The sequence below is a fragment of the Salvelinus namaycush genome, chromosome 3 (assembly GCF_016432855.1).
Source record: "Salvelinus namaycush isolate Seneca chromosome 3, SaNama_1.0, whole genome shotgun sequence".
Lineage (NCBI taxonomy): Eukaryota > Metazoa > Chordata > Actinopteri > Salmoniformes > Salmonidae > Salvelinus > Salvelinus namaycush.
In genome coordinates this window covers 81,101,743-81,128,892 of record NC_052309.1, presented here as the reverse complement: position 1 = coordinate 81,128,892, position 27,150 = coordinate 81,101,743, and the positions used below count along the sequence as shown (strand labels likewise).

The 27,150-nt window shown below is 41.0% G+C and overlaps 1 protein-coding gene, 1 long non-coding RNA gene and 1 pseudogene across 2 annotated transcripts; 2 read left to right on the top strand and 1 right to left on the bottom strand.

Moving 5' to 3' along the window:
• The first annotated feature begins 408 nt into the window (after positions 1 to 408).
• LOC120040464 lies at positions 409 to 11,954 on the top strand. The gene is made up of 10 exons (XM_038985610.1): positions 409 to 532; positions 1,264 to 1,427; positions 1,574 to 1,709; positions 1,806 to 1,877; positions 3,747 to 3,790; positions 5,671 to 9,030; positions 9,121 to 9,268; positions 9,409 to 9,521; positions 9,644 to 9,712; positions 9,835 to 11,954. The coding sequence occupies exons 2-10, from the start codon at positions 1,330 to 1,332 to the stop codon at positions 10,157 to 10,159; spliced, it is 4,365 nt and encodes a 1,454-aa protein (XP_038841538.1). The 5' UTR covers positions 409 to 532; positions 1,264 to 1,329; the 3' UTR covers positions 10,160 to 11,954.
• On the bottom strand, positions 11,452 to 14,551 carry LOC120040477. The gene is made up of 3 exons (XR_005475668.1): positions 14,282 to 14,551; positions 12,756 to 12,991; positions 11,452 to 12,579 (listed from the first exon to the last, which is right to left on the bottom strand). It is a non-coding gene; the product is annotated as an uncharacterized LOC120040477 (long non-coding RNA).
• A 225-nt stretch (positions 14,552 to 14,776) lies between these two features.
• Positions 14,777 to 26,786, top strand: LOC120040453 (annotated as a pseudogene).
• The last annotated feature ends 364 nt before the right edge of the window (positions 26,787 to 27,150 follow it).

The window sequence follows — 27,150 nt, the reverse complement described above, 5'->3', positions numbered from 1 at the left end:
ATTTCTTGTCTGCTGCTAAGCCTACAAGCAAGGTCTTGAAACATTGCTAAATGCATTTTACTAAGTATTTGTTTGGTTTCTATATAGTGCACAGTGTTACAACATTGGTTTTAAGAGTAGTTAGACAAATTTGCTAAAATAATATTTTGTATTACACTGGTTTCTGAACAAGCTGCTTTCCGGCTTTCTGATTGGTTCTAATATACATCACTCGAGGACAAAGACTGCTTTCAGACTTCTGTTGGCCGTCCTTACCTAACAAGATACCTTCACTAGAATGCAGTTGGTTGAGAGACGTTTATAGCTTTCCTTCATTGGTTAGATTTTCTGGAGGGATTTCTTCCATGTGAAAGCTTCCCTCTGATTGGTTTTTTGGTCGGTGTGCCAGTGGAACTTTTCATGATGAACGGACATTTGTGAAATGGTTAAACTTGGGCGCCGTCCTGCGTCGTGTTTACGTTAAAGATGTCTGTACACAATTATATTATAACAAAACTTCATATTTTTCTTACTAAATAATTGGGGCGGTGCGGTAAGTTTACTACTTCAAGTTGGCTTCATAAAATATGCAAATTTTTAATGTTTATGACTATAACGTTATCTCAGCAGTGCGAATATGCTAACGTTAGCTAGCTAACTACTAATACTCACCCTACCCTCATTTTACGTTATCCTCCTTGAAATGATTGAATTCTCCCGACTTTACCAAGCTAACTTAGCTAGCTGACTACCACATAGACCTTAGCCGGCTATTGCATTGAAGTTCACGATATGCACAACACAGATCTACTGTTAGTTAACGAATAACGAGCTCTTGTAGAAGTGGCCTACACCGGTGTACCATCCCCATGACAACACAAATAATGTGCTTTGTTCAAAAGAGTGCATGAAAATGATATATTGTCAATAGGAGGCAAAAATTATGCATTTGATCAAATACGGGTAGCTATTAGTGGCTTATTCACGTATTTGTTAGCTGACGAGGTAAAACTAATCAAATCACGTTTTATTGTTCATTCTGGAAAGGTTAAACTAGAAGGTTATCTGTATATGTGTTGTTAGCTGGATGAAAATAAAAGCACAAGCTAGCAAACACTTTCCATTTGTGTACATTTTGCACAAATGTTTACTGTGCAATTGTTGAACATATACCATAAGCAAGCAAGCCAGTGCCTTCCTAATTTGAAAATTAGATAAAAGTATGTTTATCAAATGTTTCCCTTATGTTGATGTCCAGCATGTTTATTTCTGTTGTCTTTACAGAGAAAGACAGATAGAGTGAGGATGTTGATCTAGTTTCCTGACTTGCTCCCCTAAATAGTCTGTCCAATGGAGGGAGATGCCATGGTTCCCCCAACCCCTTTCTGTAACCCCCCTCACAGCGAACCTCCACCCCACCTTCTCCCTCTTTCCTCCATCACCCCCAGGTATAGTTCCCCTGGCACCTTTTGCTTCCCTCTTCCCCTATTGTATTTATATCCTTGCTTGTTTGAAACCCATGTTTTTAACCACCATCGCAATTACTGAGAGCTACTGGTGAAGAGTCCAAACCATAACTGTTCATTTCCCACAGCTGTGAAGATGGCAAAAAGCCTGTTGACAGGAGGAGGAGTGGGCGCATTCAGAAGACATCGAAGAAGCAGGAGCCCAAAGACACAGTGGCGGAGTCCAGACAAAATACATCCCCTGCCAAGAGGGAGACCAGTGTGGTAGTTTCATGTTTAAGTCTTAATGGTTTCTTAGATATTATAGGCTACTTAAAAGGGTCTTGTTTGGTAATCAGTTCACTCCTCTCTGATCCTTAGATGCAAGTGTCTCAGTCCCTGTCAGTAAAGCTAATGAGTGTTGATCCCCCCTGCAAACAATCGCTAAAAAAGGTATGCAATAAATGTCTATTTGTGCATGGGCCACTTTCTACTGTATCCACTCTAGATAATCTGTCTGTACATTAGTGGTGGTCGGTGCTGGGTAAGATTAGGGTGGACAATTTTTTATTACATTTTTATGAGCATGGCCTCATTTCTATTACAGCGTATTGGATCACTGTCATTCATATTCCATTTATCCTGCTCAATGTAACATCGATAGGTTTAGGCTACTACATGATACTTCCACATGATTTTCCCTATACCCATCATGAGGTTGCTACAACGTAGCCTATGAATTAAAGTGTATAATGTAGGTGCACAGGCTGCGCAACAAATTGGAGTTATCAAGGTGACAGACAGTGACACATTAAATACCTCCTTGCACACTTGCCTGCATCTAGCTGATCTTGGTGTAATCATTAGTCCAAACAGTTGCAAATGAGAGTTTCATTTGGACAAATAGGTTTATACCTGTTTCACTCCATTTGCTTCCGTTTAACAAAAGTTTCTCAACAGAGTCGGTAGAATGAATACACCCAGGATCACCCGCACTCACGGTTCACTTTCATAGCAGCCACATACAAACAGCATCATCAATTTGCTCGATGTATAATTCCTTCTCCTACCATCTACGCACTCTCCTCTCACCTTTTCCCTTCGCTTGTGGTCTACTGTTGGAATGTCGCAAATGCGCTTACCCAGGTGATCAAGATGAAATAACAATAGCCTACGATTGGTACGGCTATAATATTAGTTTTTTAAAAGGTAGTGTGATCAGTCCAGAGGGGTTCCGATCTATGCGGTAGCGAGGGTTGGTGTAAACAGAGGAAGAGTCAGTTTTTTAATTTGAAAAAATAAGTGATGTATTTAATGTTCACAGAATGGCACTCGATTGGTTAAAGAAAGGAAACAAAGTCCTAGCTCGGTTCAGAGCACTTTACTTACACACCAATGAGCCTTTCGATAATCAACAAATTAAATAGTCTCTTTTGTGGCTTAGCTTGGCATTGGCTCGCGTTTACAGGAATCACTCACGTTCTTCATCTTTTAATTCGTTCTTTGTCTTTCGATGTCCTCTTCTGTCCGTTTCTGGTTTCTTCGTTCTATATTTGTCCTCATTTCTTTGTCCGTTCCTTCCTCCCCTCCTGCGGTTCCCACTGTTCTCTTTTTTCCCCCTGTGCATAATTGCCCCCGTGCCTTCACCTGCGCCGGTAATAAGTTATGTGATCGGAGAATCCTGTGACGTCGGCAGGGATTCCCTGAGTGCCCCCGCCCCTCTGACTCCCATTTACCCCTACACCTCTGGATGGTTCACAGCAGGCTAATATAACTGATATTTGATTTTCTTTATGTACATGAGAAACATAGCCCTACCAATTTGTAAATCATTCTGCAACCCCCCTTCCCGAGAGAGAAAATAGATGATACGATCGTATATCAACGATGTTTGGACAGGACCATGTGTCATTCCAGACATGGCCCATCCCAAGTGCACTGTGTTTTGGCAGTACAGTGCCCTACACAATGCCGTGGTGTAACCGGTAGAAATATGTAAATTAATCCTCTTACACGGTCTGCTGCATCTTAGAGATGCAGAGCAAGGAGCAATAATTGGTGTCTGCAAACATGACTGACCTAACTTGCCGATAGCCAGACATCCTCAGTGATGTTTACATTAACAATCAGTTTTATTGCAGATTGTCGCTGTCTATATAAAAGCCATTTTGCTACCAAAAAACAACTTTTTTTGTGTTGCATAAAATCTTTAATAACCTATTTATTTTTCATGGTCACTATGCGTGATAAAGGCAGAGGCAATTATTGGCAAAGTGATTACACTATATGGATATGTTTATGATGTAAATATTTACTTTGCAGAGCGGTTTGGATCTCAATGTTGCATCAGAATGTCAAGTGTCTAAGTGAGTATGATGACTTGCATAGAAGTTCAATGTTTTTTGTGTGCATATGACTTGATTTGTTCAAATGTCTAGAAACTAAGTGTTTTACCATGGGTGGAGAAATTGATTGAGTCAGTGGCTGTTTCCATTAACCTATCAAGTGATTTTTGTCAACATTTAGCAAGTTCGCATAGAAAATAGATGCAACATTTGCCTGCTACGGTGCGTTTCCAATTAACTATCTCGTGTCGATTTAAAAACAGCTGGACATAATACGTCACACCTAAAAAAAAAAAATGATTGGTTGAAGTCTTTCCATTAACCATTTAGGCAAATTGAGCATTAATAAATTGGTTACTGCCTGTATGCCCTCCAACCCATCTGTTTTATGTTTTGTGTGGCCTTCAAAAGCCAGCATGTATAGAATGCAATAATTGACTATTTGCCACATTCTAATACAGCGTTTCCCAAACTAGGGTCGCCTGATTTGAAAATGGGGTCGTGAGAAACTTTGAGATAAAAATAAATAAAATTGCTCTTGGTTCATAGAACTGGGGTTACATCAGTAACCTCTGATAGCTGCTAGATGCAGTTGTAATTAACAATGGTTTCTGTATTTATAAAAAAAATATTTTAAAAAATGGGTGAAGTCTTTTGAACTGTTTAAGCAACAAAATATTATGACCCCATCACTGAAAGATGCAACTTTGTTTCCCTCTACAATGCCCACAAGCTGCACAGGACTCATTAGAACAGAGTGGACAAGACCAGGCACTAAATAAGACTGGGAGGAAAAGAACATCACCAATGATAGTATTTTCTACAGAAAAGGTCATACAAAATGATTGCCGATCTTTTGAACTTCCCAATACCTTTCTGGTGCATTTCAGTCACTTCAAACCATACTTCCTTCAGATTTAAATAATATCAAAAGCACTGTCGGACAGATTTGTAATAGACTGTCATAGTCCCAATGAAAACAGTGAACATTGGCTGTTGATTCTATCACTTTATTTACATGGTGGGGTCGCTCCCCCCAAAAGTTAGGGAACCGCTCATATAATTCTCATGTGCCACTGTGAAACCTGCACTCCTGTAGATCTGAAATAATTGGATGGTGAAACTTGCATCCAGCCAACCAGAAAAGCAAGGCGAAGCAATTCAGGCTTTCTTGAAAGTCAAGACCAATCTTATCTTGCAAAGAAACATTATTTTCATAGTTGAATAATACATTTAGATAACAGTAGGCATTTAGAATTAAATGTTGAGTGGAGCTTTATAGTTGGGTGATAACATCACGTGCCCCACATACCTTAAATTATTCAGCAATAATTTATTTTAAAAAATATAATTTCCATCATTTGTTGCAATAAAGATTAACAAAAATGTAAATCCGCCCCCTGTCGAATGGATACAAATGTTGTCGATCATTAGAAACTCTCCTATAGCTACTGTTTTTAATTACACGTTAATGTTTTTTTTTTGCATTGCTTTTGTCAAATTAACCTGGGTCAATGGAAACCTGCCTCGTGAGATCAGTGATCATGGAGGGTGTTGCTCAGTTGGCCAGGTTGATCTCTTTTGTGATGAAAAAGGATGGAGGAAAAATAGATGAAGTGAAATGGATGGAGTTAAACTTTCAGATTAGGGGAAGGCTTGTCTGATTACGTTCAACCTCTTCATATCCCCAACTGTAGTTTAAGGTAGGGGTACTAGTCAGGGAATTATTTGGTTAAGATTCATTCATAAGTATTCATGAAAACAAGCTGGTAGTGCCTATTCTTAGTTTGGATGAATAATACCGTTACACCTAATTGTAGTTTGTTAAACATACCTGTATTTTGTACAATAGTGTTGTTTTTCTCTGTTCATGTGTTATTTTTTGTTTCTTTCCATTGTAGGAACAAAGACACGAAAGGCTCAATTAACAAAGCGATTCCATCCTCTTCCACATTAACTTTAGATGTAAATACTACTGGCAAGACTGAACATGATTTCAACCAATCAGGCATGGAGGCGGATAAAGAGATTGGCTGTGGAAAGTCCCCTGGAAACCAGACCTCTGTGAAGCGATGGGTGATTGGCCCATTGTTTCAGTCATTTAAATCCAAGATGGCCAGTTTCACACAGATTGTCATGAGTCCCGTCCGACTTTTCAAACCCAATGGCTCCCCACCTGAACCAGATGTAGACGTCTCCTCTGCCTCTCATAGTTTTCACCAACAAGGACCTGGGTACGAGCTAACCTCTGGCACAGTGCAACACTTTGAAGCTGGAAGAGGAGGAAATGACCCTGCCTCTCGTAAACACTTAAAGTTCAGCATGGATCTAAAAACCCACGGCACTCTAGAAGAGGATGAGTTTTCTCTTGAGGGGAAACAAAATATGATGCCACCTGGAGATGCGCAAAGGGACACCTGTATGTCAAACAGCTCAGAAAAGGAGACCAATAATAATGATTCATTACCTTGTATGCAGCCTAGTCCTCTACTCAGAAGCAGTATCAAGTGTGGTTCTGAATCAACGGAGTCCCAGTTCAACTCATGCTCTTCCACGTCCTTTCAACCCCCTGACCCCTCAAGTTCCTCATGTGGGTCCAAGCTGTCTCTCATTGTTCAAATGGAGGAGCAGGTGGATTTGACAGGGGCTCACCGGAGACCATTGCGCCGAAAATGTGTTTTTCTAAATGAAGCTGCATCACAGAGCAGTCCCTCTGCTGCAATTAACTCATCTGAAGCAGACCGCATCTCTAGTTTACCAGCTGAAGTAGGAATCTGTGAGCCCAAGGCTAAACGGCTTGCCACAAAATCGTATGTAGAGTACAAAATCTGGGACTGTTTTGACAGTGAAACATCTAGTCCATTATCCTCCTCTTTCTACAATACCCCTTCTGAGAGTCTATGCCAGACAGATGATGACAGCATAAAAGCTGTTGGTCTGCCTCAAGACCGAAACATGTTGGTGTGTGGTTCCCAGTCACATATGTCTATCCGGAAAAGCCCCAGAAAACCTGTAAACACAACACTGAACAACTGTGCCTCAGTCAGTCAGTGTCTTCAAAAGCAGATAGATGAGTGTGAAGGAAAGCAAGGCTATATGGCAGGCTCAGCAAAGGAAGTTAAGAGGAGATGCAGAGCAACTCCTTTTACAGCGATCAAGAGAGACGCAGAGAAAAAGAAAAGAGTGAATCTGACGAAAAGAGAGCGATGTGAAGAGGTTACAAAAGAAGACACGGTAGATGTTGAGTTAGAAAGTTACACATTAACATCGGTAGAGCACGCAAGTGATGTAGAACTTGTCCAGCCGGGGGTTGGAACAAAACCGTGTGCAACTTCTAAATCTCAGTCTCTTAAAAGTAGGGTGCTGCTTCGGGTTAGCCAGAGTTCTACCGTATACATTGAAACCACTCAAAACCCCTCTGAAACACATGTACCTCTGATGGAGATGATGAAGGACAAAGGTAAAGGTCGAAGTGGGCGTATTAAGAAAAATACGTCTCTCACAGTAATGGCCACTTCAAGTAATGGGAGTGTACTAGAGCACAGTAATGACAGTTTGTGTGACAACAGCATAGCAGCCAGCAATAGTAGGGGTATGACCAGTGCCTTGAGTTATGGTGACACTGACTCTAGTTCAGCATGTAATATGGAAATGGTAACTACCATGACAACCGCTTTGATGAAAGAAAATCATGAACTGCCCGTCTCTGAGCAGCTCTTGGATATCAAGGGGAAGTGGCCTCAAACGTCATCCAAAAATCAGCAAAACTACATCTGTAAGAAGAGGAAGATTTCCCCAGTGGTTGAAGTGGCGTCATCTCAAAATCAACAAAAGTGTCTGAAGTTGAATGAGATCACTTCAGAAGAGAGTCGTCCACTAAAACCACCGAAACAAAATAAATCCAGGAGGTCTCATAACTCAAGCTCAACCCAACAGCTTGGCACGTCTTCAGGGCTAACTGATGTTGGTGCCGATCACTTGCACTCATTGAAGCCCAGCAAAGATGACAATGTCCATGTAGCTTCTAGATCTTCAGACGTTACACAACAGACATTACAGACTTCCGCAGTGGTGGCTGTCCACAAAGACTCAGGTTGGGGAGCAGAAATTAGTGTGTCTGACTCTAGCAAGAGCCCAAAGAAGAGTCGGAATGGATCTAATAAAATGTCTGTCAGTGATGCGTTACTGATGGATAAGAGGTTTGTGGAACCCCTTGGTGGACGTAAGAGAGTCAGCCGAGGTCCGTCCACAGAGGACAATGACGAGACAACTCAGTCCCTGCAACTTAATCAAATAACAGTTGAAGCAAAAAAGAGAACTGTGCCTTGGCCTGTGCGAACTTATCCCAAATGTTCAATCAAGCTGAACAAAAATATAGTGAAACATTCTATGGCTATGCAAGGAAATTATGTGGCAATGGACTCTGATGTAGAAGTGTTTTCCACTGCCTCTGAACCAACTAACCTTGGCCAGAACAAGACTGTTGACCAGGTGATGGAAGAGGAGCAGGGGAAGGAGGATGAGTGTTCTGAACTGCCTATACCCTCTGAGACGAGGCTCAGGGGGAGGGGGCAAAAAAAGAAGCCAAAGAAAGCAGCGACTCAATGTAGGAAGCACAGGCCTGTGATTAGGAAGAGGGGGCAGGAAGAAGAGGGGGAGAGAAATACCGCAATTGGTGAGCAGATGGACTTTTCATCAGATAACAACACCCTTAACAAGCGTCTGTTGCGCAGCTACTCCTGCCCAGAGATCCCTGCTCTCCTCCACCATGACAGCCACTGGACCACCTCTCTGCACGGCAGGATCCTCTCCGTACCCCGGCTCCACCCCGCCCTCTTTCCTCCTGTCCCCACTCCTCCTGCACCGTCCAGACGTCCACGCCGTCATACTGTCTCTAGTGTGGAAATTGAGCGGGAGATAGCTCCGTTATGCCTGCGTAAGGAGGTGTTCCCCTCAAGAAGGTCCTATTCATTGGGCAACCCATCCTACCACCTGTTACCCAGTGTGCCACTCTCCACTTCCATCTCTGTCTGGGCCTCCTGCTTCCTGTCAAGCCCCCTGGCCTTCCTCTCCAGGAAATTGCGAAAAGGAAGTCTAGCTGCCACTAGTAATGCTTGCAGTCATGATACCTCCCCTTCCCCCTCCAGTGTTTCCTCTTCCATTTCACCATCCTGCTCTTCTGTACGTCACCTGTTCTCCAGTTCCGACCCCTGTGACCTGACATCAGACATATCCTCTGCTTCAGTCTCCTCCCTTTGCAGGTAAAACACCACTTTGTCCTTTGTTCAAAAATAAATATTTTCCTTTTTGATTACGGTAATTAAAAATGATTAATTCCACCATGTTTCCAGTGCATTGTCAAAGATTCCCTTGGAGAATGAGACAAGCCAGCAGCGTGAGGAGGATGGGGAGAATGTGGAGGACAGCAACCGTTTCAGGAATGAGTTCGATGCCATAGGGATGAGAGAGGAAAAAGCATTGTCAGATTCTGAAATTAAGGTACACTCACCACGTAATATTTAATGTGAACTATGTCATTTACATATGACATACACTGTGATTAGTTATGAAGATGAGTAGATAAGTGAGTCTGGCTTTAACCCACCTTCACCATGGTAACACTGGTGGTGTTTGCACAGTTGGAAACTGACAAACATGAGGAACGAAGGAAAGTGTCATCCATTCGAATTCGCAAAGCCTTACCCAAACCCCTCCACAACCTCACACCCATGGGCCTGCCCAAGCCTATCAGGTATGTGTATTTGAAGTGTGTGATGGTGTGCCTTTGTGTATATGGTAAACTTGCTACCTGTATTCATAAAATGTGATGACATGAATTACAAAAAACCCAACTAATCTGTTGTGTTCCAACAGGGTGAAGAAGAAGGAGTTCAGTTTGGAGGAAATCTACACTAATAAAAACTTCACCAAGCCCCCTGAAAGGTTACTGTTCACTCATGCATCTTATTGTTCATCCTACAGTACATGTAATCATCATTGTAATGATTGACTGTAACTTTCCTTTCATTAACAACTTCCTTGCTCTGTGTTTTTATTCGTCCCAGACGGCTGGAGACCATATTTGAGGTGCCACTCAGTCGACGCGATGGGTCTCATTCCCTCCTTGGTCAGAAGCGCATGAAGCGTTTTGTGGAGTTCCCAGAGGTTGGTGTGGCCAGAAAGCCAAGGAAGCCACTTGTTGGTGATGGGGCAGGGGGTGGTTTACCCAGGAAAGCTGGGGTTGGCTCTCCTTTTGGAAGGCCCAAGCGTGGGGGTTCCCCCTCTTCTAAAGATCACCCCACCCTCAGTCTACACGAGCTTGATTCACTTCTTTGCTCCAAGCTTGACCAGCTGGATTCCTGGTTAGCTTTTGACCAGAATATCTGTTGACAAATGCCAATCAAAGGGGTAGACAAAAGCACATTTACATTTTCGAAAATATTCTTATTACAAATTGCCCAGCCCCGTTGCCTTCCATCCAACATCAAGCTCGTCCTCATCTTCTGTAATTGTTTACAATGTTTTTCTTTTGTGGGGGTGTATTATTTACCTTCCATTGAGTTGTTTAAAATGATAATTGAAGAAATTTTGTTTTTTCATTGTGTACTATTTGTAGATAACGATATGGAATATACTGTTATTGTATTATTTGATTATCTATGAATGTAATGCATTTTATATCATTGGTTTAGGTCAGTTCGTACATAAGTGTTTGTGTATTTAAAACTGCTATTATTTCTGCACTCAGTTTTGTTGATAATCTGCATTCTTAATATGCCAATGCCTCAGCCTTTTAATCATTATTAAACACTTTCTGCTTTATTAATCACTTGCTACCGAATCCTAAATTTGGAAGCTCACATGCAACTCAAATCTTTGTGGATATTATCCATTGACATCAATGTATATTTACACAGCAGTTATTGTATGCACATACTTCTCAAGTAAGGATTCTTACTAGCCAAACAATTTCCAGATGTTAATTCCCAATTTAGCTGTAGGTGCAAACCTGTTATTGGCAACTAGCATCAAATGGCAGCTACTTTCAAGATATATTGAATGTTGAGAATTCTGTTTTTGGCCAAATTACAGCTGTAAGAAAATGTTTCTGGTTCTGACAATCAGACTTCATATTTTTTTTTAGAACCGTCCTTTAATTGTTGCCTGATTATTCCTGCCAATTTTTGACTTGTATACACATTACATTGTATTGTTTTCTTCACCTCCGGATCATAACTATAGCAAATAAAATGTATATTGTCCATTTTATACATTTTTGTAAAACATTCTATGTAGAATTGTTACTTGTGTAAAATTGAACATAAACGTCATGACACTTCAATGAGTATTTCTATGGAAACATTAGCATGAATATTTTCATCAATGCAATTAGTTTAATGTTTTGTATCATTGTGGATTGTAATATTTGTTTTGATAGCAATATTTAATTGAAAATTGCTAGTATATACAAATTACTTTTCTGTTAGATCACATTTTTTGTAATTATATTTCTGAAAATATTTGTCTTTACTGTGTGGTTTGTATTGAATAAATGTATTTGTATGCATTTCTTGTTACAGCTAGAGAGTGACTTTATATTAAGTAAAAGGTATTTGTAGCTATATTAACTTAATGTAAATGAGGCAAATAGCCTGAAAAGGAACTTAATTCAGATCAAATTGATGTAAATATATTTTAATTTAATTAAAAAATCATTTTAAACATGCAATGTATAAATATAAAATACAAAGTAAGGCAATAACATGAATACAGTAAATGTAGAAATGGTAATGTAACCAAAATGAAGTATTGTACATTTTTGGTATTTAAAACCAAAGGCAGTTTTCACTATTACTGTAAATCAGAAACACTGCACTGATTTAATTATACCTAGTTCACAATCTGTCCTTTATAATTAGACATTCATAGTTAGTTCCTCACATATACAAATAATTTATTTCACTGCTAAATAAAAATATAACATTGTTCAAAAATGAAGTTCATGTTGCATATCATAAATGGTAAAAGTGAGACAGATAGTGGACATGGGAGTGTTTTGGAGTCAGGCTCCTGTATAGTGCCTCACAGTTTGTTTTGAATTTATATAGGAATTTTTAAATCTGTTTTATACTCAAACAGTCCTGGACTCATGTCAAAAAATAAACTGTGTCCATTAAATGCTATCTCAAAAACAAGTGGTTATTTTGTGTCCCCTTGCTCATCTCTCGTCTCCGAACCAACCTCTTATTCAGGAAGAAGGTAGTTTGACTACAGTCCTTACTCTAAGTGCTAAAAGTCTGGTTGGGCTACTGATAAATGTCAAAATATCTTAATATTTATGATGTATTTATAGCTGTGGTATCACTTGAATGTTAACTATAAACCATTCTTCCAGCGATAAATTCCAGAGTGACACAAAAGAAAGTTAAAGGTGCCTTTGTAAATCCTTATCAGCAAGACAGCCTTATCAGAATGATACTTAGGAAGGCTGTATACAGTGGAGTCTCCCTGAGTCACTGGAGGTGCTTTTCCATCTGTTCCCACCTCACAGTGTCACGGCAGTCCAAGATCAATACTAAAGAAGTTGGACCGCTGTCCTGTAGCCATCCTTATGGTACAGTACATCCACCTTGGTGGTTCCTGGGAATTGGTCAGTCTATCAGAGTGAGTATGTATGACACCAGTACCAATAGTAGTGGGCTGAGTACCAGAATCACCACCCACACCACAATAGAAATGATCCCAAACGTTCTTGCCCGTTGGGAGTATTGTTTAGCCTTCTCTGGAGTCGTCTTCCTTGCCTCTCGAGCCTGTCATAGGGATAGAAGAGTACATTATATTTTGATATGACTCATATCTAAGATATAGACTCTAAGTGTAGATGTGCACATTTTGAGAACCAAGATGGTTCCTAAAGGGGCAACACCTTTTATTACATTACAGAATGTTTACAAAAACAGGTTTAAAAAAAAAAGCTTGAAATTACCTTGACTGAGTTGACCAAAGCTAAAATGCCAATGCAGGAGAGTCCACAGATGATGCTGCTAATGGCCAGTCTCCTATAGTCCCTGTCCTTGGCACAGGAGGGAACAGTATGGTCACGACCACAGCAGGTGATCACTTGAAGGCAGGTGGTGTCATTTTGGGCATCTGTCGTTTCACCTGTCCCTGGGACAGCAGTCAGTGGAATATCCTCCATTGTTGCTGATTGGGCAGACATTTCTGAGGAGAAAAGAGATACAGCAGAGAGTTCAGAGGATAGATCAAATGCAGAACAAGGGAATACAATTATTCAAGTCTGATAGTACTGTATTATTTGCAGTTGTGACATTGTCATAAAGGATGTAGGATATTAGTTTACTGAAAGTAAATTAGTTTGTTTGTAATAGTCTTTCACTGACATGCCAACAAAAATGGTTTGAGATGCTCATTCTCTGCCAGGGTACTTTCCACAGACAGAACACTGTTATGCCCCATGGGATGAGGTATGCATTGCTATCTATCAAACAGGAGCCTGAAGAACTGGAATGATTACACTTTGCAGTGTGCAAGTGAATATATGCCAGAGTGCTAACATTAGTAATGGAGAAGGAAAACAGCAAGAGGGAAATGTTATGACTGTATGTCCACTGAGTATACCAAACATTACAAACACCTTCCTTATATTGAGTTGCACCCCAACAAGTTGGCTGGATGTCCTTTGGATGGTGGACCATTCTTGATACACACGGGAAACTGTTGAGCGTGAAAAACCCAGCAGCGTAGCAGTTCTTGACACAAACCTACTACCATACCCTGTTCAGAGGCACTTCAATCTTTTGTCTTGCCAATTCACCCTCTGAATAGCACACACACATAATCCATGTCTCAATTGTCTCAAGGCTTTTTTTTAGCATGTCCTCCCCTTCATTCATCTACACTGATTGAAGTGACATCAATAAAGGATCACCTGGATTCACCTGTTCAGTCTATGTCATGGAAAGAGCAGGTGTTCTTCATGTTTTTTATACTCAGTGTATATCACATTTAAGTGTGTTAGATGTCATTAGATACCATCAACATTATCTTACTGCTGTAATGTTAACATGAAAAACCTTTTCCTGTCCCAGTTTCAGACTTGACCTGGTGAATTCCAGTAATTTGATATGTATTCTTACAGCAAAGATCCTATCAATGAATGAAGAATAGTTACATTGTAATAGTCTCTCCCTTCAGTCTTTGGCAACAGAACATTATTGGGGGCTTTTCTTGAGCTCTCCTCATCAACTGATCATAAAGGAGAAGTATTTTAGGGAAATAACTTGGAGTGTCTGTAAAGTCCTGATTACGCAACGCAATGAATGAGCGATGCCAAGCTCTTTTCCCATATGGTCTCATACACTCATTCTCAAAGGGAATTACAGACGGAACAACATAACAGCATTTTTGTGGATTAACAAAGCACACAGTATCTGAAATGAAACAATAGTATATGACACACCATAAAAATATCACAGATAATAATTGGCTTACTAGTCCAGGCTTGATCTTGATTGGGAAAGTACAGCTCTGTATGCCTCTGTCTACTCTCCAGTCAAACTGAAATCCTCACTTATGACGGCTGACAGAGTTGTGAAGAAGAAAGCTGATCTTTTCTTTGATTTATTTTCCTTTCTGGATTTAGTTAATGATCACAGCTGCTAGTTGGTTGTGGCTTCAGGTTCGTGAAGACTTGAGTTAACATGTCCAAATGTTATCCAGATATTTATTGTTTATAATATTTTCTTGAGCAATCTGGCTGTCTTTCTTCTACAGTCTCAGTTTTGGTTGTGGTCACCATGAAAGTTAGTGGTGTCTGAAAAAGGAGAAACTGGGAGTGGATTATAACTCTTTCTTGTGTGAAACCTCCACGCCCCTTTACTGTTCACACTTTAACCTCCTCTTTCGTCCCACTCCCTCCCACACTCTCAGGCCCTACCTTTATCTATATCTAACTACACTCTACCTCCACTTCAACCATACTTGTTGGTTCTCCACATTCTATTATTCTATCAATCACGATGTTATGGAATACAGTGCCTCTTAGCTTCTCTTCTCTCTCTCTTGCTCTCTCTGTGCAACATTCCTGAAAACTTGCATAGGTGAGTCAAAACATGCCTTGCCTTGAGGGAAAACAAACAGCTTGGTTTCATGTACTCTGTCCTTCCTTATCCTCCTCTGTACATGTTAATAATATCTTTATGACACTGTATTCATGTCTGTCTCCCCCTGTATCCCTCTTTTAAACTCACACCTTTCATGCACGCTTTGTTTCACATACACACATACAATTCCCAATATTTTTGGTTCATCGTAAGTGAGAATGATTTAGGTAATTGGATAACTATGTGTTGAGATATGCCCACTCTCTCAAGGTCTCTGTTATAGGTCAACTGTTTTGCTACTCTAGTCTAAGTTAACGTGCACACCCTGTTTCAAGACTTCCGCCAAACTACTCTTTGTTCTCTGACCCAGAGGTAAGGAATACTTATTTCAGTACTTGGGGACTACCAGACTGCATTCTTCAACAGTGATGTCACTCAAGCACACACACACACTCGTCCACAGACACACATAACACTCGCACAGATGCATTCTGACGCCACACACTCACACACTTTCACACACACTGCTGCTACTGTCTATTATCTATCATGTTGCCTAGTCACTTTACACCTACCTATATGTACATACTGTAGCTACCTCAGTTACCTTGTGCCCCTGCACATCGACTCAGTACTGGTACTTCTTGTATATAGCCAAGTTATTGTTACTCATTATTGTTATTCTTTTTTTTATTTTACTTTTCCATTTTTGTATCTTTAACTCTGCATTGTTGGAAAATTACCCGTAAGTAAGCATTTCATTGTTAGTCTACACCTGTTTTTTACGAAACATGTGACAAATACAATTTTATTGATTTTATTTGACACACACAGACACACACACAGACAAATACTACAAACAAGCAGAATTCATGCTTGTGGAAAATGATCTGTGACTTCTGGATCAAGCTGTCCCAAAGCAATCGCGGGATTGATCTAAACTGCAGGGACAGTTTCAGTCCTTAGCCAATAGAAAATACAGAATTTGTACAGCTGACGTGGATTCTGAAAACACGGAAGTAAAGCTTTGGTAAGTGAAAACATGCAACAGAAAGTACTATTGCATAAAATGCATACCTAAATATATTATTTACAAACATATGTCTAACCGTGCAGGTGGTGTTTCATTAAATTGAGAAAGAGAAAATGCCAGTGGTGGCAACGGAGAGATATGGCTCCCTCGAGTCATGGAAATATCAGTTGAAGGATGGAGTAATGGAGAGAGAAAGAGTAGGGGGCAACGGTGGGACGACTGGAAAAACCATCATTGGCGTGTTCAAAGTGAGACATTTTTTTACATTATAATGAATTTTGATAAAGGCTCACTGAATATAGTCTCACAACTGCAAAGGGAGTGAACGTTATTTATAATAAGGGTTACATGGAGAAAATTGGACATCTCTGAAGTGAAAATGGTTGGCCCTCTTCAGCAAAATATATTTGACCTAAACCCTCCCTGAACGCTTGAAAATAAACAAGTGACCCTCATCTATACCCCAAATAATTAAACATAAAGTGGATAACAGGGAACATGCCTACCGTTTACCCTCACTTCTTGGGACAGATCCAGGGGCCTAATTTATAAACCTTTCATAAGTACAAAATAATACCCCAAAATGTGCTTGCGCCACTTTTCACGCAAAAGTTGGCATTTAAAAAAGTTTAGCTTGACTGTGAGAATGTGCTCACCTCTCCGCAAACTTTAGACCATGTGTACACACATCTGCTAGTGGTTGAAATATTGTATTGCAAGTAAGCAGTGGCGATTTTAGCCACGATGTAAATCTATTGGTGGGGCAAAAACAAAAATGTGGGATGCATGCCAGCAAAGCCACTACACAACACAACACTAAACAATACATTAATTGCACTATAACAGTAACAAACGGTGTCCACAAACTGTTAGGGCCTTCATAATGCTGTTCCAACAGCAGTCCCAACACCTTACCACTGCTACACCTGGCTTTCAGCGGAGCCTTGTCTGGCAGCGAAACAGTTCATTCAGCCTCATTTACTGCCTACATAGCTGATATGGCTGACTTGCTTAAACAAATGTGGTTTCTACTGACAATTGAGATGTACAAACTGTGGCATAAGGGGACGACAAGTGGATAAGAGGCAATCTGTAATTTCGATTAAGACATTAACGAGCGACGACGGACGTAGCTAATATAACTATTTGTTCAGCACTTTTGAAATGTACAGCGACAGAATTCAGAACATGGGCCGTTCTTACAGTGTACTCCCTGTACAACAAGTCAGAACTGTAGGATAAATAAAGGGGACATATAAACCAGACAATGAAAGCTCTTGCAATATTCAATGATTACATCTCTCTAAAACAGGTTATAGGCTACATGTGCACCACCAAGTTAGAACAGTAGGCAAAATTAAGAGGTGAAAATAGACCAAATTATTAGGGTGAGGCACATTGAACGCCGTTTGGGTCTTTGCCTGTCAAAAAAGATACACGTCATAACACTATTCGACGCATAGTGCAGCTTTTAATTTGACATGTCAAATAACAGAATTCTATTGTAGAATGTTGTGTCTGCTGAATTCGCATGTGCAACCCAGGCGCCACCACTACTATCAGTAGCACTGTCAAAGCTGTGAAAAAAAGTTGGCAAACAAGCACACACCGGCCACGAATGACATGGGCTACTAACAGCTTACTACACAACATACACTTAGTATTACTTTCTTAGCTACAGTGTACATATCTCCCTTGCATATTACATAATTTATGCAGCAGCATACAATACATTTTTGGACTCACCTTGTGAAGGTGGCGCGGCGGTCCTTTGTGGGCACATTTTGTCAACAAACTTTGTCATCAAAGTCTGCCATTCTCTGGATTTCTGGTGGGAACTCGAAAAAAAACACACAGCCACTCCATTGAATAGCAGGCTAATGTTAGTGATTGCTTTGCAGTGCTTGCAGTTAGCCACTGATTCCTTCCATACAACTCATTGGTGAATTTGCGATTTCCAACTTGTTCTTTATGTCTTTATGTCCAATGGCCGATGAGCACCGATACGTTTTATCTATAATTTATCTTCATATGACAAGGATTAAAAAGGATTTGCCAGTAGATTGTCGACTTGTTTTTTTGTTGTTGCGCAAAACTGGTGGGGCTCTGCCCTGAATGACGGGTCGCCACTGCAAGTAACTATTTTGTGCAAATGGGGGATATGATGAAAAGCTTAATAAAAAACTAAAAACAGGAAAACATATGAACAAGAATGCAACCATTTACCATTAGTTAGAAGAATGAAAATATATGTGTTTTATATTTAAAATCAAAAATAATTAGACATAGAAATCTTATAATTAGACATAGGAATCTTTTTCCCTTTTTTAGGGAATATATTTGCAGAATATATTCCTCACTTTTTCTGGACGTGTTGGGTTCATATTCTCAAAGGAGCCATACAACAAATGACCATCCACATCTCTCATTTAATTGGACCTAGTAGCCTAGTAAATACATAGGCTATATGTATTTCAAGTTTTGCAAACTCATAGGCAGTGCGGTTTATAATACCGGTATACAGTTGAATTTAACAGCTGATCTTTTACATTGAAGTAGGCCTATGTATGGCTTTTCAATTTGTATTCTCATGTGCATAAGTAGCCTACTGTGAAATGTTTTTCTCGCAGTAATAAATATCAGTAGTACTATAAAACATAAATTAAAAAGTCAAGTAAAACAAAAACACAGGAGAAATACAACTGTACCTACTGTAAGTACTGTAATTGCATTTTTTTGTGGCCTGCCCTACTATGTTTCAGAATTCACGGGTTCTCCATCATATTTAGGTTGGGGGAAAAGTCTATTTTAAAACATTGCCGAATTAAAATGTTCTGCTGACAGGTCCACGAAAATGTGCCATTGTTTTCTCGTTCAGAAACTGACAGTTATTTTCCAGATACAGCATAAATGACTGCTAACACATTAAATAGGGCAGTAGTTTAGGTAAAATATTTCACAGTATGTATAGGCTACAGTATTGCTGTGCGATAGGAACGCGACATCATTGCCTATTTAATCCCAGAGCCTATACCAAGGCAGGGCATATAAACACAATAATCTATTGATAAACTAAATATTTGCATGCCGTGGCCTAATGCCAATAGTTACAAATTATACAGCAAATAAAGGGTGTTACTGTCACCATAAAAGGTGAATGGAGGGTGTTTTCCAGGCTGAGTTGTAATGCTTGTTCACACCAGTGGAGGCTGGTGGGAGGAGCTATAGTAGGACGAGCTCATTGTAATAGCTGGAATGGAATTAATAGAATGGAGTCAAACGTGGTTTCCTTGTGTTTTATACGTTCCATTTATTCTATTCCAGCCACTACAATGAGTCTGTCCTCCTATAGCTCCTCATATTCACCCTCTCCTTCTTAACCTAAACAGAACATAGGCTAGTCGGCGCGCAATCAACAAAAAAATCAGAAGAAGCCTTTGACTCTCCTGAACTGCCACCGTAGGCCTACACAGCACAGCCATTGGTTAGCCATTGGTCAGCAAGCGCAGGCTGGGGCTCAGGGTTGGAATATCCATTGCAGTGTGTAATGCTGCCTAGTTTTATTTACCCCATCCCAACAGCTATCTTAGAAATATAACTTTGCTCTGTGCTTCTCCTAGCAAGCACATATAGGCTATGGATCATTTGATTGAGACCACACTAAATAGCCTATAAGCACACTTGATATTGCGCGCCCAGTGGAGAATCAGAGATGAGGGGAGGCATCGGGCACACATCGATATATAGCCTAGTAAGCAACTAATTCTAAAACACTGAGAAATATAGAAATGTCATCAATTACAAATTACATGACCCTCCCCTGGAGTAGATTTAAAAAAAATACTAAACCCTCCCCTTGACTGAAATTGAAAAAGCATGACCCTCCCTCGTTTTCCTCCAGGTACCCATACTGTAAATTTCATTCTGTCCCTAAACACCCCCCCCCCCCCCCCCCCCCCCTCATATCTCTCTCTCTCATATCTCATCTACTCTTGTTAGAGTGTCTTCTTGCCTCAGGGGTATCCAGAGAGTGTCAGTGGTGATTACCTGCAGTATCAATTTTGGGATACTCTTCAGGTAGGTCTGTGTGAGAAAGACAGAGGATGTGGTTGTTTTGTGGATATGTGTGCCATAATTTTGAAATGTCAAATTTATTATGTACATTTTAACACTCTATTGGACTCTCTCTCTCCCCCTCTCCCTCTCCCTCTCTCTGACACACACACACAGGCCTTTTCCAGTTCTCTTTCAGGTACTCTTGCCACCCAGGCCTCTTTAAGGGGTGTTGGTGTTGGAAACCAAGAGGCAACAGTTGCTGCTGCAACAATTACCTGGTTATTACGAGGTTAGTGTTAATGACTGTGATAAGACTATTGTCTTCTTTCCTGTTAAGGGGGTTTATAAAAAAAACAATCTACATTTTAGATGGCACAGGCATGCTGGGAAGAATCTTATTTGCCTGGCTTAATGAGTTTTGATTTGTTTTGTAATCTACTATTAGTAATTGTCAATATTGTTTTTCAAATTTTGTCTTTCTCTGTGTTTTAGGAATAAACTAGACTCTGAGGCCAAAAAATGGAGGTAGGGATGTCAAGCATCAATAAAGTGAGTGTGTTCATTGTGTGTTATGGAATTATTGGGTATGTCAATGCTTGTGCTGTTTTCCTTAGGCTTGTTGCTGATGTTCTCAATGATATCGCCATGTTCATGGAAATACTGGCTCCTAACTGCCCAACATTCTTCACTCTAATTGTGTGCTCTGCTGGAATATTCAAGGTAAACCTGAATACCATATTCTCACTAGCATTGATTTTGCAGATAGCAACCAGCTATTTTGAAGGTTTTACTTGCAATGTTCCTAATATGTGGTTGTTTTACCTACTTTGGTTGAATGCACTGATTGTAATTCACTCTGAATAAGAGCGTCTGTTAAATGTAAATGTACACTGTTCGATATCTCTCTCTCTCTGTGTTTGTCAGTCCATTGTCGGGGTTGCAGGTGGGGCCACCAGAGCTGCTTTGACTCTTCACCAAGCTCGCAGAGACAACATGGCGGACATCTCTGCCAAAGATGGCAGCCAGGTGCTCCATACATATTTCTCTACTTGATGATACTGTAAGATACTGTAACTAACCCATGGCTTTTACTGTCCTGTCTTGTACTGCTGCTTTAAGATGAGGATCTTATTGTAATTCATGTGTTCTTTACAGGAGACTTTAGTGAATCTGTCTGGACTGCTGGTCAGTCTGATCCTTATTCCTCTTGTCACTGTCAATCCACTGTGAGTCCTCTATTGCACTGCTTACACTGCCACTGTATGAGATAGGACATGACAGCTCTATATAGCTAACCTATTGGTTATTCGATGGATATTGATCTGTTTTCCATCCCTTCTCATCTCCTCAGGCTGACATTCGTCCTCTTCTTCCTTTTCACCATCCTCCACCTTTTTGCAAATTACAAAGCAGTGCGTTCGGTTGTCATGGAGACACTCAACGAAGCTCGGCTTGCTATTGTGGGCGGGTCCTCGGTCCACTAGAGGCCAATCATAAAGAGCCTGTATTCTTGGGTATGGCTGACATTCAGTGAATAATAAACAATGAAATGGCTTGTTGATCATTATGGCTATCAACTATCAATGGCTTTAACATACTTTTCTGCTGTTTATTTTTTTAGAGTTCAGGAGGACAGTGCCAATCAAACTGGGAGTGAGGCTAGGGGAACTTGTTTATATGTAAGTTGGTGTCTGCCTGTTTGGTGTGGAAGTGAAGTGTGCTCAGATTTGGATGTTCATGCTCAATGATATAATTTCTTTCATTTTGTAGGTCAGAGGACCTTAATTTGGCCATGAAAAACAACCAGAAGCTCTTCCTTATCGGAGTCAAACGTGGTGTGTATAACATATTTCAGTAATCCCCCACCAACTGCTGTATTCAGTTTTGACGTGGGTTGTTTCGAGATGGATGTACATTACATCATGTCATTTTAATAGATGGTGTATGTCATGTGAGTGTTATTGAATGTGCTATTTCTCTCCCTTAGGCTCGGTGTGTGTTTGTTTGGGAACAGATGCATCTGTATGTGATGAGATCAGGGCTGTGTGCCAAGCAGTGTGCCTCTGCACGGTGTTACACCCTGTCTCGCCACTAGAGGGGGCTCTCAAACAACTCTCAATGTCACACAGCAACAGTGAGCCTTTAATGATCATCTTTACATGACAGTTTAAACCAAAGTCTTTGTCAATGCTGTGTTATAACTCTGTTATCCCTTTTTCCTTTCCCTCAAGATCATTGGGAGCTGGTGCATGAGAGTCATAAACTTATGGACCACATTTTTCAGCCATTCCTCAAAGGTAAGCTCAGTGTAACAAGGTGTGCTCAGTCAGTAGCTGTTTACTCCCACCGTGTATGTTGGGATGTCGTCAGTGGCGTCCGTTCAGCTAAACCTAGGGTATGCCCCTCCCCCCAAGGAATTGTTTGGAAGTTGAAGCTCATTTACTGCATTTCTACACAGTTTAAAAACTATAAAATGCTATTTGGAGAACAGCAAAAACCAATAAAAATGATCCCAGCCATTAATTATCACCTCAATATTGGGTTTAAAGGTCTGTGGAATGGTGTGTAAAATGTCAACCACTACTCAACTTCATAAATTGACTCATTTACTTGTGGAACAGCACATACAGTGAACATGAAATAGATGCATAATACAGGCTATCAGGTCACAACAAGGACGAATTTCAAAAGCCGATATCAATGTCCTTTTATTTTATTTTATTATTATGATTATTTTTTATCCCAGGCCCCATCCCCGCAGGAGGGCTTTTGACTTTTGGTAGGCCGTCATTGTAAATAAGAATTTGTTCTTAAGACTTGCCGAGTTAAATAAAGGTTAAATAAATATAATAAAAATAAATGTGAGTATCTGGTGCATAAAACAGCTGGCCGCGAATGCAAACTATGCCACATAAATCAAAAACATGCATTGAATACAAGGCCTAGGCCTACACAAAATGACTTACTTAGGCCGACAAGGACGCATGACTCGACCAAAGAATGTCCTAAATCACGAAATACAAATAGAAAATCTACACATGCCTTTTAAAAAGGGAGCTAAGGCCCCTTTACATGTCACCTTATCAAACCATAGAGATAGATAGAAGTTTCATATTTTATATGTGCCATTGTAGCGTATATGAGCAGCGTCATTGAGGCAATCTCCATTTTGAAGTAGTCAATTTTCTTCTTCACTATTGGCTGATCCCTCCTGATGACCCGGTTGGACATGACTCGAACACGGTCACCAGGAGGGCTCAGCCAATGAAGTTGGAAATCCCATCCAGTTGACTACATTAAAATGGTGGAAGCCCTCATGGCGCTGCCCATGCTAAAATGGCCTTTTGGCCACTAGAGGCCTCTATCATTCTCTGTGTCGAACCTATATATTTCCAGTAGTTACATTTTCTCTTATTGCGCTGCATAATGTGTGCGCCAAGCTCATTTTATAATTTCTGCAATATTCACCAGGGAAGGAAAACATTCAACGAATATTGAGGCATTTTATCAACAAGGTGCCTCAGAGTATTTAAACATTCTATTAACCAACAATGTGGCACTGAGAATATTGATGTAAACTCAGCAAAAAAAGAAACGTCCCTTTTTTAGGACCCTGTCTTCCAAAGATAATTTGTAAAAATCCAAATAACTTTACAGATCTTCATTGTAAAGGGTTTAAACACGGTTTCCCATGCTTGTTCAATGAGCCATAAACAATTAATGAACATGCACATGTGGAACGGTCGTTAAGACAATAACAGCTTACAGACAGTAGGCAATTAAGGTCACAGTTATGAAAACTTAGGACACTAAAGAGGCCTTTTTACTGACTCTGAAAAACACCAAAAGAAAGATGCCCAGGGTCCCTGCTCATCTGCGTGAACGTGCCTTAGGCATGCTGCAAGGAGGCATGAGGACTGTAGATGTGGCCAGGGCAATAAATTGCAATGTCCGTACTGTGAGACGCCTAAGACAGCGCTACAGGGAGACAGGACGGACAGCTGATCGTCCTCGCAGTGGCAGACCACGTGTAACAACAACTGCACAGGACCGGTACATCCGAACATCACACCTGCGTGACAGGTACAGGATGGCAACAACAACTGCCGAGTTACACCAGGAACGCACAATCCCTCCATCAGGGCTCAGACTGTCCGCAATAGGCTGAGAGAGGCTGGACTGAGGGCTTGTAGGCAGGGGGCTGTTGTAAGGCAGGTCCTCACCAGACATCACCGGCAACAACATCGCGTATGGGCAAAAACCCACCATCGCTGGACCAGACAGGACTGGTTAAAAGTGCTCTTCACTGACGAGTCACAGTTTTGTCTCACCAGCGGTGATGGTCGGATTTGCGTTTATCGTCGAAGGAATGAGCGTTACACCGAGGCATGTACTCTGGAGCGGGATCGATTTGGAGGTGGAGGGTCCGTCATGGTCTGGGGCGGTGTGTCACAGCATCATTGGACTGAGCTTGTTGTCATTGCAGGCAATCTCAACGCTGTGCGTTACAGGGAAGACATCCTCCTCCCTCATGTGGTACCCTTCCTGCAGGCTCATCCTGACACGACCCTCCAGCATGACAATGCCACCACGCACAGAATGAGCAGTATGGCTGATTTCCTGCAAGACAGGAATGTCAGTGTTCTGCCATGGCCAGCGAAGAGCCCGGATCTCAATCCCATTGAGCACGTCTTGGACCTGTTGGATTGGAGAGTGAGGGCTAGGGCCATTCCCCCCAGAAATGTCCAGGAACTTGCAGGTGCCTTGATGGAAGAGTGGGGTAACATCTCACAGCAAGAAATGGTAAATCTGGTGCAGTCCATGAGGAGATGCACTGCAGTACTTAATGCAGATGGTGGCCACACCAGATACTGACTGTTACTTTTGATTTGGACCCCCCCCCCCCCCCCCCCCCCCCCCTGTTCAGGGACACATTATTCCATTTCTGTTAGTCACATGTCTGTGGAACCTGTTCAGTTTATGTCTCAGTTGTTGAATCTTATGTTCATACAAATATTTACACATGTTAAGTTTGCTGAAAATAAACGCAGTTGACAGTGAGAGGACATTTCTTTTTTCAGTTCAGTAACCAACGAAGGGGTGGCTCGCTCAATTTGTTCCCCGGGCCAGCTTGTCTCCATCTGATAGTGCAACTTCTGTGTGTGCAACACATTACTATCTGGGTGCTCATTATATTTAAAAAGTGCAACATCCACACTATAGCTAAATAACTTTTGCAAGCAAGATTGTTAGAATATCTAATTTTAATTCAGGAAGATGGACAAGCAAGACTGATAGTGAGTGGTGGAAATGCATTATACCAGAGGCAGGTAGGCTACAGGTAGGGATTAAGGATTCAGACAGAGGATGATGATAATGAAGTAGACCTACATCAAGAAGTTGAAAAAAGTTAGCCCAACTAAGTAATCATGAATGATTTGCATTATCTCAATAATCATTCTGTCACTGCATGACAATGCACATTTGTTGTAGCCTACAATTGTTCGTTTTTAAGGCCAAAAACAGGAAACCAAACTTGCTCTAGCCTACTCGGTGAACAGATGAAAATATAAATTAGCTCTCCATCTTTCATAACCCATATTTTAATGGCAATAAATGCTTTTGTTTTTGAGCGGCCACCAAAAAGGAGGGCTTCCCCACCTCCCAATTAAATTATCTCCTGGCTATCAAATAAGACAGTTCAAATGCCGACATCAAATTCAAAGCATTCAGCACACTTCCTAAATTGCTGTCCAGCAAAGCAAACTGGCACTGTCCCTGCTTTCTAAAAGTGAGCGAAAAGATAAATAAGTGTTTACTCAGGCGGTTAACCATTGAAGAAAAAATGGTCACGGTTCCTGTCTGTATAAGTGGGCGTTTCCTCTCTCGCATGAGCAGGCTTTACCCATGTGAGCTCGCGGTTCCTCCATAATATCTGGCATGCTCACGCAAGAGACGGAACAGCTGTCTCTGGTCTACTTATTGTCCGCTCCCGCCCCGTCGGGGGCAATAAGTAGACCAGAGTGGCCCCGCCCCAATCAGGAAAAAAATTGGGAGTGGGGTGTCTCGATTTCTCTACTCTCTCTGAGGCCGCAGGCTGGCAGCCGCTTTCCGAGCGATGCTCCACATGGTCCTAAAGCCAGCCCGCAATATGTTAAACAGCTGTTGCATTGTAAATCGGGATTGGAATGATTTGAGTCTAATTTACATTTTTGGTCTTGAGCGCCATACCCAACTGACGCCCCTGGATGTTGTCACACTGGTCAGTCACCATTGTTTGTGCTTCATCTCTTCTAGCTCTGGAGGTAGCTGGATGGCAGACCAGTCGAACCCTACTGGACTGGATTGAATGGAGGGTGGAGTGGAAGAAGAAGAGCAGTTAGAGGAGTGGCAGGGTCTCTGGAGAGCAGCAACTGTAAGGCAATAGGCTGAGCTCTCTGTCAAACATTCATTGTGAGATGCTCAAAGATTAATATGCTCAGATTCATTTAAAGGTTTTTGTCATTTTTTGGTACATTTTATACAAACAACATCAGAATAAACTTGACCATAACTGTAACCATCTTATGTCCAGTGTGATATTACCAGCCCCTGAAAGTAAGCCTCTGACTAGCCTGATACATCATCCAGTGATAGCCAGCTAGCTAGTCACAGTCTGACATAATGCAATACAATAAATCTTTGGAAACGGTTCTCTCAGGACCTCTGGAAACCAGAATATTGAATAAAATTACATTTGAACTTAGTCTGCTCATTTGTCTGGGGGATTGGTCCTTTTGAGACAAAATATTAAAAGGAATGTACTGTATGTACTGGCTCCCGAGTGGCTCAGTGGTCTAAGGCACTGCATCTCAGTGCAAGAAGCGTCACTAAGCGTCACCCTGGTTAGAATCCGGCCGTGATTGGGAGTCCCATAGGGCGGCGCACAATTGTCCCAGTGTTATCCGGGTTTGGCTGGGGTAGGCCATCGTTGTAAATAAGAATTTGTTCTTAACTGACTTGCCTAGTTAAATAAAGGTTCAAAAGAAATTATATTAAATCAGACTTTACAAACGTGGGTCCCACTTCTCCGCTTGCCTCATGTCAAAATAAAAGTCAGTGACAAGTGATCGCTTCCCACTGGGCACACCATGTCATTTCCACGTGGATAATTGGGTAATAGTTGGTTG